Genomic DNA, 15,207 nt, shown 5'->3' with positions numbered 1-15,207 from the left:
ATTTAAGTTAAATTTTGTTAAAAGCCAATGTCCTTTATCCAGACTTTGAAGGATTAATGCCAGAATTCACAACAATCTCCCCTCCTTGAAATATAAAAAATCTTAACTACTGAGATAAGAAAATACAAATTTAAGTAATTTTACTTTAAAAACAAGAGAATTTGGAAGACTGGACTGCAGATGAACCAGACTGGGAAAAATTTTTATCCTCTCGATACACTGGCCACAACAAGAATATTCACTGGAAAAGACATTTATTAAAAGCAACTCAAGTGCCTTGAGGTGATGTTACTATAGCTGATGAACAGTTTTCAAGGCTGGGTTGACATTAAAAAACAGAGATTAATATTTCATTAAAACTATCCTAGCTTGATCAACCTTTGCAGATGTTAAAATCTGTTTCAGAAAGAAAAATGATTATGTTTCTGACAGCAGCTCAAAACAAAATTTCAAAGGTCACCAACCAATCCAAATGCACATATTAAAACTCCTTTGGAGGTACATGTTGCACTCCTGTTCACTGCACCAAAATTACCAACACAATACTTACAATTGAAACGCTGTCACTTAATGTGAAAGTACACACACACACACACACACACCCCTAAACCATGGGCAGAAAACATCAGGTGAGGCTAGAGAATCTTCCCATCTTTCAGTGGAGAACTTTCAAGTGTAACCATGAACTTTCTCACTCCATTCTCCCCCTCTCCGCCACCACCCCGCCTCCCCGCCCCAGCCTTCTCAGTAGGAAGTTGATCCGATAGTAACTGTACCCAAAGGATAGCTTCTAGAAGTCTGTGTCACCACTAGTGATATCATATATATATATATTGAGAGTAAAGAGGTTATTCCACATGTCTGAAATACCATGTTATTTATTGGGTCTCTACCCCATTCTTTTATTTACTAAAGTCTCACTGCCTTACCATTCCTGTTTCAACCTTCACATTGTTTCTTTCATCCTAGATTTCCCAAAAAAGGAAGAGAGAATTGTTGCAGGATTTTTCACCTCAATACATGAGATTCGCTGTCTCGCTGCTTAGAATGAAGAGGTGGACACAAAATGAGCAGCAGGAAAAAGTTTATTAGAGTATAAGATTAGAAAGTAAGAATAGAAGGAAAGCTCTCTTTACAGAGAGGGGCCATTTGAAAATGAATGTCTGCTACTTTAGGCAAGGGTCATTGTTGTACAAGGTTCTAGTCAGCACCCCTTCCCTTCCCCCTCCTTCCTTCTCAGGTTCTACCCTAACTGGCTGAATAACTCTAGGTGCTAGGTTGTCCATTCCTGATTGGCTTGACTCCATTGTGTGAGGAGTCAAACTGGTCATACTGTCCCTTGTGTAACGTAAGTTTTATGGATACTTTTTTTAGTTAGGTATTTTGATTGTCAAATTCCTGAGGAGATCCTGAGGGGGAGTAGATGGTGTCTATTACATTCTTAAGAGGAACTTTACGCCCGAGGGGGTTTGCTGTTTTCAAATGCTCCCAGCATTGTTCCAAAATATGTGTTTTCCCCCACCCAGGGACCTCAGGTATTAACCTTTCCCTCTCTGCCTATTTTAACTTTGCCCATAGAATGATGTGGGCAAAGTTCAGAGGAAATGACAGCACAAGAATAGGGAGTAGCATTATGAGCAGGTGGCCTTCTTCACCTGGTTTAGGCCCCAGGAGAAGTTTCTATCATGGATCATCCTATGGGGAGATTTTTAAGGTCAGCCCCATCCATCTGGCCTGATTTCCTGGTCTTTATGCTCATTTCCTGGCCCCCCAGCCTAAAAAGATTCCTTACCACTAGATTACCCAAACCATTGGGTATGGATTTACATTCTGACTATCTTGTCATGGTTCCAACTCCATGATCTAGAGATTATGCTCAATCATCAGCCCACATTGCTTCCCTTCTGCTTCACTCTTTCTTCCTTCCCTTGTCTTATGGTGCTTACTCCCTATTTTCTATAGACCGGGCATGAAGCCTCTAGTCTGAGAACGGGAAATGTTTCCTTTTCATTTTTTAAAACCTATTCATTGCCTCACTCTTACCACCAACATATGCTTTGTATTTAATGTTCAAAAAGCTAAACTGAATAAAATACAAGTACATTTTAAAGAATATCCATGCCTTCTACAAAGCCTAACTAGACTGACTTAATAATTTTCTCTCCTGATTTAACTTTCCATTAATCAACAAGACACAGAGACAAAAAAAAAAAAAAAAAAAAATGTGGCCCAAAGTTCAAGGTTTTATTTGATACCTCTTACTGCTATCTTTCATCCTTGGTCCCAACTGTTTGCTCTGAGGTTCATCTTGATCATCAAAGAAGGAACTGCCTCCCTTTCCTTAACACTCATGGGAAGTTTTTCTACTTTTGTCTTTGATCTACAGTATTTTAAATAACATTGGAATTATCCATTCCTTAAAATATGGGTAGAATTCCTCACAGAAAACAATCTGGGCCTGGTGCTACTCTGGTGGGCAGCCCTTTGGTTACTTTTCCCATTTCTTTGATAGCTATCAATCTGTTTAGATTTTTATCTCTTTTACAGTCAGTTTTGCAATCTATATTTTCCTTGAGAATTATACATTTCATCGAGGTTCTTATAGCTCTTTGTACATAATGGAGCCAAATGGCTACTTAAGATTCTTTGAACTTCCCAAATGGAAAACTGACTGTTTAAGTAACCTCATACTTTGAGTGGGAAAAAAAAAAAAAAAAAAAAAAAGAATAAAATTAACTAGAAAGGGCAAAAAAGAGGAATAACAATGTTTTAAAACAGCACTTTCAGTACAGCTTCCCAAAATGTTGGAGATCAATATGAAATCAACCTCCAATCCTGTGTACCTATCTTATGCAGTGAATATAGGAAATTGGAAGTAAGGTTCATATTTAAGGTACATGTTAAAAATACCCAATATATTTCATAACTACTGAGTTGCTTAATGTCACAGTTCAAGCATTCACTATCAAAATTAACAGAATATTCTTGCTTAAAGCAGCCTTCTTAGCCTCAAGATCCACAAAATGCAGGATTTTTTAGATAATGTGTGTGACTCACAAACCACAGTATTTCTGAGCCTGAAAAGTCTTAGAGATTACTAGTCCAGTATTCCAATTTGTACATGATATAAATGGCCCAGAGGAGTTAAATGACTCACCAAGACCTAGGCCTCTTGAATAGCTAAAGACACAGGTAAAAACCTGCTTCAACCACATTCTAGTTGGTCCTAACAGACCATATACCTCTTTTAATTAAATTTGATCATGTGTGACACTTATGAAGTAGGGGAAAAATTCTTATTTTCCTGCTGGAAGATCTTAAAGCACGGAAGAAGTGATGGCCATTGTCTGATAGTATTTAGGTTACATGTGCCTGAAAAGGAAATGAACTACATAATCTCTCGATTTCTAGCATTTCGGTGGTCCTCTCTCCAATTGAAATTTTAAAAAAATCAATGAAACTGCATCCACAGATAAAACTGAGGTTAAATTTTTAAAAGCAACTCAGGTCTTCATTTATTTTTAGGTTGTCAGGCCTGCCTTTGCAGGGTATTTAAAACAGGAATTTACACATACTTAAAGAACACTGTGAAAGTTTAATTTCTCTGGCCTTTTAATTACCCTCTCCTCTAAATGCCCCAAAATATCCAAAGCAATTAAGTACTAATTACACAATTTCTTTTTCTAAAATAAAGGGCTGATTTTGAGTCAGAGAACAAAACACATCTGAAACTAGTTAACATATACTTAAGAATCATAAAAGGGCATGAGGAGTACCAAGGAAAAGTAAGAGGTTTTCTTTTGTTTGTTTTATTAAAAGACTTTAAAATGTTAAGAAATACAGTTATTCCCAGGAAAATTATGCAAAATTCCAGTTCACAACGCCTGAAAATGAAAAGTAACATTCTGACCAGGCCTTTTATCTATGAATTTGTCAAAAGGCTTCTAAAATGCTAGGCTAAAATACATTCTTTGATAAAAAGAATTTTAACACCTATTAAATTTCTACTAAATTGAAGAAGGGCAAAAGATATATTGTAGTTTTCGTATGTGTTGATGGAATCTTTTCTATTCTCGCATTTTGTTTTCTTGTGTTCCCCCCCCCACACCAAACTCTCATTCAATACTTGGAGCTATGGGCCCCCCGCCCCATCCCATATTTTTATGTTCTCAAAGAGTTTCACAGTTTTCTACCCAGTTTAAGAAGTCAGCAAGGTTTCAGTAATAGATGTTACTATGATATGCAAACTATGTGCACAGAGACACAGAACAGATATGCATTTCATGGGGAGACCCACAGCACAGATAAATGAAATCTTTAGAGAACCCAAAATTTCATTACAGCCATTAGTTTCAACCTCTTCCCCCAAAGCCTCTTATCAAAGCTACTACTAAGGAATACAACTGACTGCTCTGACCTCGTCCTTTGCTTATGTCTTCAGGGGACAATACTAGTGAAAATTGAAATGCCCTAAAGATAGGAGACAAATGGGAGGTCACAAAGCTGGGACAGTGCAAAGTGGAGCCGAGCAGGCTGGTCCCTGCCGACTGGTGGCTGTGGAGACAGACAATATGAATATGAACAACAAAAGTAGAAGTCTTCTATATTTTACACCACATTCTAAATTCTTTTGGTGTAATGCCACAAAAGAAGGGACGAATCAGAATGGCAGAGTAAAAAGAATACAGGGCAAGTGGTTGGAAGGCACAGGCTATGGCCTGGGGCCAGTTTCCTCCAAACAGAACAGGGGGCATTCGATGGGCACTACAACACTTTCCAACTCCAAAATTCCAAGGAATGGATGATTAGCCTTTGCCCCAGCTCTGCTAGCTGTAGTCATTGATGTTAGAGCCTTCTGCAGGGCCAGTTCCATCTGTCCCAGAACCAATCTCGGTGAAGAAAGGAACAGTAGCAGTTCTGAGTCACAAAATGGATCTTCTACACACACACACACACACACACACACACACACACACACACGAAGCCAATCTTACTACAGCAGGATCAGATTTGACTCTCAATGCCTTTGGTTTATGGAGACTAACGCTCCAACCTGTAGTTAATTTTCTGTGGAGATGTTTTGAGTTTTTGTCCTGCATCCCATCTTGTTTGGGACTTCCATGCTACTTACAATGTGATTCTGGTGACCGGTACTGTGACCCCCAACTATCAGCCTCAGGGGTGGACACCTGACCCAGACTAGCTGATTAGAGTCCTTCCTCAGATTCATTATGGGACAAAAGAGAATCAACAACTTTTCTCCGAGTCTAAGGAATAAACAAACTAGTGACTGCCAGGGATCATCTTTGTTGCCTGAGAATGAAGCCAACACTTAAAAAAGCAGAACATAAGAGGGGGAAAAGAGAGGCTGATGACATTATTTTTTGTGTTCTGGATTCTACACACGCCAGAAACAAACTTCTCTCTTTTGGATTTTCCAAGTATACTGCTGAACCAATAAGTTCTCCTTGTGTGTGTGTGTATATATAATTTTTCGATTACATTTTCGTCACAACCAAAAGAGTTCCAATATCTCTTCAGTGGCCAGGGTAGCAGACAAGCAGCAGACGTGAGTTATCTAACCAGGGCCACGGCAAGGGAAGGGCCCAGAGCAGAAAGACTACTATATAGCAGGTGCACAGAGTAACCTGTTGTCAAAGCTCCAGGGAGCATGTGGTGTTCTAGCAGCATATATGTATGTCCACGGTTCTCTTCCCTTGGTCCCAAGGAGAAGCACACACAAGCATATTTAATAAGGGGAATAAGATGATCCTGAATCCCAACAATTTCCTCGGGAAGGAAGAACAGGACCCAATTCCCCATATCCCATCTCCAGTATCCTATTCCTGTTATTCTGAAAATTGTATCTTACTTTGTAACCTTTGGAGAGCTAGGAATTTAAATAGTTGATACCTTTTTTCTTTTTTTTTTAGAGAGAGAGAGAGCATGCGTGTGTGCATGCATGGGGGAGGGGAGGAAGGAGAGGGAGTGAGAGGACCTTAAGCAGGCTCCATGCCTGGAGCCCAACGAGGGGCTCGATCGTGAGGCCATAACCTGAGCCGAAATCAAGAGTTGGACACTTGACTGCCTGAACCACCCAGACACTCCTAAATAGTTGATACCTTATGAAATACCAACCAGGTCAGTTCTCTTTAGCCTAGATAATCATGTGTTTTATTCCTAGTCCCTTATTCTCTACTGCTAACATCTGCACATAAACACAACCTTAGTACTCTAAATCTCATCTGTTCCTGCTGCCGGTTCTTCACCTGAAGTCACAATCCCCCGTTTGTCACATCATAATCACTTCCCCAGCAGAGCATTACTGCTTCAGGTGGGGAATAAAGCAGCAGGAGCAGATGAACTCTTAGAAACAAAGATCCTAATTTTTTTATAGCAAAGGACATCCCTCACTAAGCCTACCTGGCTTTACAGATTATACCCTCCTGGAATCCCACAGAGTAATACACGAATGCTAGAAAAGCACCCACGTAAAATCTGCTGGTTTGTCATAAGGCAAGCCCAAACATGGGAGGGCGAGGTGGGGATAAAGCAAATGCCTCTCAGGTGTCAGTCAAAATAATTGTTAGCTTCCACTACCAGGGCGACATTCACTGGAAAGAATAAAATATCTCCAGAGCTATCCTTATTAAGCCAAACGTAATAAGAATTTGCACCAGTCAGTGGCTGCGGAAGCCACTAATGAAAGTCCCTCTGACCTGGAGACATGCCAGCCCACGGGGGATGAACAGTTTGTCTCCAGTCTTTGGTATAAGCTCTTTCATAGCCCCCTGACAGTGCAAACAGTCTTATTGTCTTCTCACTATTTTTCTTTCCTCCCCTGCCTCTTGTCCCACTATTTTCCTTTCCTCCCCTGCCTTTACCCATGAGAAGGAGGCGGGGGGGCATGGGGGAGGGGGAAGCAATAATAACAAAACATGGCCTTATTCATCATTTGAGAGATAAAAGTCAAAACATCTCTATCAGCAGTTAAAATAGGTTTTCTATTTTGTTGATATCCGAAATGGAACAAACCCTTAGCAGAGGGGATATGGATGATCACAGTGCTTGCTGGGTCAACTCAGAGTTTAAGAAGGGCTCCCTGTGAAGCCTTTCCAGGAGAGGGGAGTTCCGAGGGCAGAGCAGCATGGAGACCCTAGGCTTGCCTCGTCCCTGAAACGCAACTAGATCAGCAAACCATTTTGCATGCCTAGGAAACTGATCTGGGGATTAACACAACAATCTGCATAACTTGAGCCACACAACTCAGCAGCAGGTATGTGGTGTGGGGAGGTGAGCTGGGGGAGAGAAAAGCCAAGGAAGGTGGGGCGCCATTTTTTATGGAGGGAGGACAGAGAAAGGGAAAGGGGGAGAGTGCGGTACATTGGGATCGTGCAAGAAAAGCACTCCCCAAAAGCAGCTGGAGAGAAGGAGAAAGAGCGAAGGAGGGCACTTTGTGCCTCCCAGCCTAGGAGTGGGCAGCAGGTTCTTCGTGATCTTCTCAGACTTTAAATGCTGACCTATAAATGTTAGTTCTATATTAACTCTCCTTGGAAAGAACTGCCATGAACTTACCTGAAACTTAAACTTATCTAAAATTTTCCTGGCAGGCTCCATGTTTGATTCAACCTCTATTCCTGTGTTCCTAATGGTGCCTGCCCAAAGTAAGCACTTAAAAGACATCTGTGTGCCGAACCACCAAAAGCAAAGAGTGGTTAGTGTAGTGGTAAGGCAGCCAAGCTAATGAACTCAACTAGCCATCCTGGAAGCACATGGTGACAGGAAGGCAACGGTGAACACGAGCAGGTGAGTAAGTAAAATTCTATCACCACTTCAGGAAAAGTAGCTTATGAGCCAGCAGCATTTTCTTCATATGTAAAGGGTAGCTCTTGAGTTTTAGTATAATCTGTACCTTTCTTTCAAATGTTTGATAGAAGTAGCATGACAACAGCCTTGAATGCATTTATTTTCATTATCAGTATAATCAAGTGAATACCTACAAAGATGCCCAAGAGATGGAACTATGTTCTCATTGAGTTGGAAGTGGTATTGTGTGACATCACTGTGAGCACCCGAGGATACAGAAACGCTTATCATCATCTTCGCGCTAACTTGCGTAGAGATCACGCTCAACAAAAATTAGTTGAAAAAGGGGCGCCTGGGTGGCTCAACCGGTTAAGCATCTGACTCTTAATTTTGGCTCAGGTCACAATCTCATGGTTCGTGAGTTCGAGCCCCATGTCGGGTTCTGCGCTGATGGTGCAGAGCCTGCTTGAGATTCTCTCTCTCCCTCTCTCCCTGTCTCTCCTCAAAAGAGGAGAGTGTCCCGCACTCTCTCTCAAAAAACTAAACTTTAAAATACACTAATTAAAAAATTAGTTGAAAAGAATGCATGAATAATAAAAGAATTATAAGAACTCTGAAGAATTGCTAGAAATTATCTGTATTCATTTGCTTATAGCCTATCTCCCTATTAGACCATGACTTCACGAAAGGAGGGACTTCACCTGATTTAATGTCTAGTTCCTAAGATAGTACCTGACTCAGTAACTTGTTTTTGGAATAAATGAATAAATGTATGAATAAAACAGATTTCTTAGTTTGAAAAAGTAAACATTTATTCAACTTTGATTTCTCTGAATACAATGTACCTATCCGTAGAAGTGCAAATGGATAATCTATAAAATCGGATAAATCCATGAGTATACACAAATCTTCAATGAAAAGGACTCTTCTTTTTTTCTTTCCAATAGTGCTGGGTTAAATCCTGTGCCACAGCAACTGCTCAGTATGTGATTATGGATCAAGGAAAGTAAAAAAATTATTAGGGTTCAGAGAAAGGGTATTTATTTATTTATTTATTTAATGTTTATTTATTTTTGAAAGAGAGAGTGAAAGAGTGCAAGTGGGGGAAGGGCAGAGAGAAAGGGAGACACAGAATCCAAAAAAGGCTCCAGGCTCTGAGCTGTCAGCACTGAGCCCGTGAGATCATGATCGGAGCCAAAGTCAGATGCTTAACCGACTGAGCCACCCAGGCGCTCCCAAGGTTATTTATTTTTAAAAAGGTCAGATATAATATATATTTTATAAAATTACATATAGAGCACAATGGGTGGAAAATTTTAAATGAGATAAAAAGTTTCGAGGAAGTCATAATTCTTAAGGAGGGTTAACATGTAAAATAAAGAATCCTTGTCTTTTCAGAGTACTGGTCAGATTAGAAACCAACAGAATGAGAAAGACAGAAAGAGAGGGAGAGACCTTACTTTGGCTTATAGAAGATTCAAAGTATAACAAACATGTTTGTAATGTCTCTGCAACAAAATTCAAGATGTATATACATATAAACAAGAAAACATCAGATTAGAGGCTTATTTATATGCCAATATTTTTCTCCAGTTCACTTAAAATGATGATCTATGGGGGCACCTGGGTGACTTAGTTAAGCATCCGGACTCTGGATTTCGGCTCAGGTCATGATCTCATAGTTCGTGAGTTGGAGCCCCATGTCAGGCTCTGCACTGATACTGTAGAGCCTGCTTGGGAATCTCTCTCTCTCTCTCTCTCTCTCTCTCTCCTCCTCCTCCTCCTCCCCTGCTTGCTCTCTCTCTCTCTCTCTCTCCAAAAAAATTACATTAAAAAAAATAAAATGATCTAAGTTTACCTGGCAAAGTACTTTATATCTAATTAATCACTGTGAGGGGGTATTTACAAGGTAAAAGAACAGCCCATAACAATCTTTCACACAAGGCTTTGAATTCTCATGTTTTAACCTGTAAATAAACATGTAATAATTCAGCATTAAAATGCTTAAAGTGCATAGATAAAATTAACTTCTTTGTATGCTGATAAGGAGATGCTTAAAAACATTACATGGAGTCAGCTAAACATTCCATAACCCATTTATTTTAAAGATCAGTTAAGTATCACCTTTGGGTATGCTTCAATAAAATAATTATCTCTAGATCCTATAGCACAGAGAACTAGATGGGACCCATCAATATTAAGTCCCCATTCTGAACTTGTATGCAAGTGCTAATGACTCTTTGGCCATGTTTCTGCATGCATGGTCTTTGTTAGCCAAGGTCAAACCAGTCTAACACAGTTCCCAGAACCAAGGGACTCAAAGGACCTGGAACTCAGTTAAGCCTTGGCTCTTCCTCCCTGTTGGGGTCTTCTAGTTCTCAGGAAGGAAACAGAGAAAAGCTAGGCTAAGCAAAGAAATGATGCTGAGGGCCTGACTACCCATAAGCAGATGGTGCTAAGAGTAATACCAAGCAGTCCTGAAAATCTGGTGGCTTCAAAACAGTAAAACAGATTTGGCCATGCTATATTGGCCACTATCTGAGTGATCAATGTGATCAGATACTTCATAACACTATCAGAACTCCATAGTTCTAAGACGTATGTCATGATGATGCATCATGGGTCATCCATTCCAACGGGTTCTGAGCCATTATATAGTCTATGTCTGATTAGATTTTTTCTGTAAGATGGTTTCTTCATTGTTTGTAGTTATCTTCAACGGACAGAACTAGGAAATATGGGTGCTACACACACACACACACACACACACACACACACACACACATCTGTATGCATATTTAATTTTTTAACCTAAGCCATGAGTTTATGCTTTTACTTCCAATATTTTTTATTAGATTTTAAAAGGTGATTTCTATCTAATTTACCCTTTCACTAGGCTGAACATTTCAGCTGTCCTTACATGAAAAACCTTGCTCCTTTTACATATTGAAATTTAATTCATTAATTTGAGGCCATTGTCCTAATTTATCAACTTTCCTTAGCCCCTATTAAAGAATATTTATGAGATCTCCTGTCTTAAAATTATCAACAACCTTATAACACATTCAACTCCATTGTCCAGTTCATTAATAAAAATATTGAATACTAAGACTTAAAACAGACTTTTTGCAGGCTTGTCTTCAACATCCCTCCCCAGCTTGACATAAGACTATTTAATGGACTTTACTTGGTCAAATCTTTGTCCATTCTGGGACAAAGATCGTGTAATCCAATATTCTGTGATTTTTTTTTTTCCTAAAAAAACACCCCACACTATGAAGACTTAAATATCTACATACAAACAGATGTGTAAAATGCACACTTGGGTCTGTATAGAACCTTTACAAATTACCACATTTACAATGGAGAAGAGGAATTAATTCACTGTAGAGTGCTTTATGGTTTCTGTGATCAGTTATCACATGTATACCCTTCAAGGCTTATTTTTAGTGCTTCACATGTTGAAAAAAATAACAATCTGTAGCAGGATCCTACATTGGCACATGAAAAGACACACGGCCATGTATACATGTTATATTTTTAAAAATCACACTACATGTATGGTGATCACACTAAATCTATCATATAAAAATAATAAAACCTTAATATCTGGCTTTCAAGGAAAACTATCCAATTCCACACATGAGACAAACATACCCAACATGAATTTTTCCAGCTACTCTTTTTAACATATAAAGCATCTTAGAGACAATATTTCTTGTGTTTCTTTTGCTCATCAGGCCTAGATTATGGCTAATACCTCATGACACCAAAAGTAATACTGCAACAGATATTAAAGCACTTTTTCAGCCACTTATTCTATAAAATATTAATTGCAAGCCTGTGCATGTGCTGTATAGACAGGGATTAGGTAACCGAGTTCCTGCTCAGTTCTAAATCAATGAAAGATAACGTGCACAGCATCAATCATCATCGTTCTCTCTTCCTTTAGCACATAGTAAGTGCAAGTGGAAGATTTTTAAAAATATATATTTAAGCACTCATGGAGATAATACAGGCTAGAGAGAATGTAAGTAATACTTACCTAGGAAAGACAGGCTTTTCTCCAGAAGCAAGTCTCTCAGCAGGACTTCATGCTCATGACCAATGGCACTGGACAGGTTAGTTAAGGACAGTAACACAGGTGGAAGTAGATCATTAAAAAGAAAATGCTGATACCAGGTCTCTACTTTCAGATGAAATGGAAAGTGGAGGTAATCATAGCAACGATTTCCACACTTAGCCCACATCTCTAAGGAAAGAGATTTCTATACATGCACCCTCATTTAAATGGTTCCATGGAATTTTCCTCTTTCTGTAACATTTACATGCCTTTTGACACATAAAGATTTGTAAATGGATGTGTACTTCGTCTTCTTTGAAAGGAGGGGGAGTCATTTTAAACATCCTTTGTACTATGTTAAAAATCCCTCAATTCAGGTTAGTACATTTATCGAGCACTTACTAAGTGCGGCAAAGTATCCCAAATTTCTAGCCCCTGTTCCACTTTCAGCCTGCTGCTGGTGGGCTTCTGCGAGGTGGGAAGCAGAACAGCCAATCTATTGAGAATTGTAGGTACTCTGGAAGGAGGTCATCCAGCAAAGGACTGCGGGTTGGGGTGCTGGTACAGAAGCTGTTTCAAGTCTTTCTATAGTGTGTTCCAGTGTACTCATATTATCATCTAACACAGAAACAGATACACACAGGCACATATAAATTCTCTGAGGGATTACTATGAGGTCGGCACTGTGTTAAGTGCCATATGTATGTTGTTTCATGCTCAGTTATTATCATCCTTATTTCACAGACGAGGACACCAAGGCTTAGAAAAGAATCCGCACAAGTCCACACGGTTAATGTGTGGCAAAGCGGAGGACCTGAATGAGATCTCTACGAAGTCTTTGTTTGTGGCCTCCATACAACTTCTTGAAAAGTATTAAAATTAACTATGTGAAAATAATGGATACTAGCCAACAGTTCTTAAATACCATAGACTGAGCCTTGGTGCTAAACACTGGGGGTATCATCGTTTTTGTGGGCGAAGTCCTCAATAACTTTGGTTATTTTATTGTTATAGTGTCACAGACTCACTACATTCAGCTACTCATATATGCACACGCCATTTGTTTCCTTACCGTCTTAGTCGTTGACAACTCCATGCTGTTCAAACCAAAATGTAGGTGTCCTAGACTCCTACCTGTCTCTCACATTCCTCTCAGTTCGTCAGTAGCTCTTGTTGGTGCCAACTTACAACTAAATATGATACTTGCCAAATTTTTACGACTTCCTCTGCTGCCATCCCAGCCTAGCATTTCTTTAAAAAAATTTTTAAATGTTTGTTTATTCATTTTGAGAGAGCGAGCACGCATGTGTGAGTGGGGGAGGGGCAGAGAGAGAGGGAGAGAGAGAATCCCCAGCAGGTTCTGCACCACCAGCACAGAGCCTGACATGGGGCTCGAACCCACAAGCCGTGAGATCATGACCCAAACCAAAAATCAAGAGTCGGATGTTTAACTGACTGAGCCACCCAGGTGCCCCTCTTTTAAAACAAAAAAATTTAATTAAAAAAAAAAATTAATTCTAGTAGAGTTAACATACAGTGTTATGTCAGTTTCTGGTGTACAATATAGTGACTGAACACTGCCATACAATACCCAGTGCTCATCACGACAAGTGCACTCCTTAATCCCCATCACCTAGTTCACTCATCCCCCCACTACCTCCCCTCTGGTAACCATCAGTTTGTTCTCAAAGTTAAGAGTCTGTTTCCTGGTTTCTCTCTCTCTCTCTTTCTCTGTTTTCTTTTTTTTCCTTGGCTCCTTTTCCTTTGTTTTGTTTCTTAAATGCTACGTATGAGTGAAGTCATAAGGTATTTGTCTTTCTCTGGCTGGCTTATTTCACTTAGCATTATGCTCTCTAGATCCATCCACGTCCTTGCAATTGCAAGATTTCATTCTTTTTATGGCTGAACAATATTCCGTTTTGTGTGTGTGTGTTTGTGTGTGTGTGTGTGTGTGTGTGTGTACGCGTACGACACACACACACTGAATCTTCCGTATCCCTTCACCTGTTGACCGACACTTGGGCTGCTTCCGTATCTTGGCTGTTGTAAACAATGCTGCTATAAACATGGGGTGTAGGGATCATTTGAATTAGTGTTTTTGTATTTTGGGGGTAAATACCCAGTAGTGCGATCGATGGATCATAGGGTAGTTCTATTTTTAATTTTTTGAGGCACCTCTATACTGTCTTCCACAGTGGCTGCACCAGTGTGTGTTCCCACCAGCAGTGCACAAGGATTCCTTTTTCTCTATGTCCTCGCCAACACTTGTTATTTCTTGTCTTTTTGATACAGCCATTCTGGCAGGTGTGAGGTGGTGGCTCACTGTAGTTTTAATTTGCGTTTCCACTTGGGGTATCATCTAATTTAACTTTCACCACCACCACATGAGTAGGTACTACTCTTAGTCCCATTTTTATAAATATGGAAAGCAAAGTTCAAGAAGGCTGAGGAACTTGCTGAAGGTCCCATGGCTGGTAAATAATTAAATCAGGAATAGGACTTAGGGGTACCTGGCTGGCTCGGTTGGTAGAACAAGTGACTCTTGACGTCAGGGTTGTGAGTTCGAGCCCCACGTTGGGTGTGGAGATTACTTAAAAGTAAAACCTTTAAAAAAAGGAATGGAAGTTGGAATTCTGCTATATTTTCCAAAAGGATGCGCTTGCACAAAGTCTGAAAAGGAGTGTAATCCTATTCTGGAACTTTGACTCTATCAAGTGCATTTGGCAGTAATTATCTAATTCTCCATTGGGTAAGTCAATATGGTCACACCGCTCCTCAGCTTACCCCATCATGCACTGCAAGAGTCCAATTTAAATGAAATAAAATTTATGCATTATTTGTTAAAAAAAAAAAATTCCTAAAGAATCATCTGCCCTTTATCAACACATACAGGTTAATACCATTTAAATCATAATTCAAGAGATGAGGCCACTCATGTCCACCATCAAAATGTGCCCCAACTCATAACTGCATTTTTCCTTCTGTTGTCCCCTCTCCCCACTATGCACGTGGCTGTGCTTATTTAATTTCTAACTAGAAAAAAAAAACAAATAAAGGAACAAATTTTCAAATCATAAACTTTCACACATTTGCAGAGTCCACTGAAGACATCTGCTGAAGATCTCTCAATGGTTTCTCATTAGTAGGGGCATCCCGCATTTTAGAACTAAATTATTTACTTCTAATCCACATAAATGCGCTCTCACTTTTATTGTTGTAAATTATTCACATCTCAAATGTTGAATCATGAAACGGAGGTTACTGATGGTACAGAAATGAAACCCACAGCATTTTAAGCTTCCTGCATCAACCTCTTTCCTTGGTGCTCAGTTTAAGTC

The 15,207-nt window shown here is 39.6% G+C and overlaps 1 protein-coding gene across 3 annotated transcripts in view; it reads right to left on the bottom strand.

The window, feature by feature from the left end:
• Positions 1-15,207, bottom strand: part of CDIN1 (CDAN1 interacting nuclease 1) — a 274,081-nt gene that overhangs the window by 164,318 nt on the left and 94,556 nt on the right. For all 3 annotated transcript variants that reach the window (XM_049613299.1, XM_049613298.1, XM_049613297.1), the window contains exon 8: positions 11,852-11,919. In XM_049613299.1, the coding sequence (XP_049469256.1) occupies positions 11,852-11,919 (68 nt within the window). The remainder of the gene's footprint in view (positions 1-11,851; positions 11,920-15,207) is intronic.

The sequence above is a fragment of the Panthera uncia genome, assembly GCF_023721935.1.
Source record: "Panthera uncia isolate 11264 chromosome B3 unlocalized genomic scaffold, Puncia_PCG_1.0 HiC_scaffold_1, whole genome shotgun sequence".
In the NCBI taxonomy this organism is placed as follows: Eukaryota; Metazoa; Chordata; class Mammalia; order Carnivora; family Felidae; genus Panthera; species Panthera uncia.
This window is presented reverse-complemented; position numbering and strand designations above follow the sequence as displayed.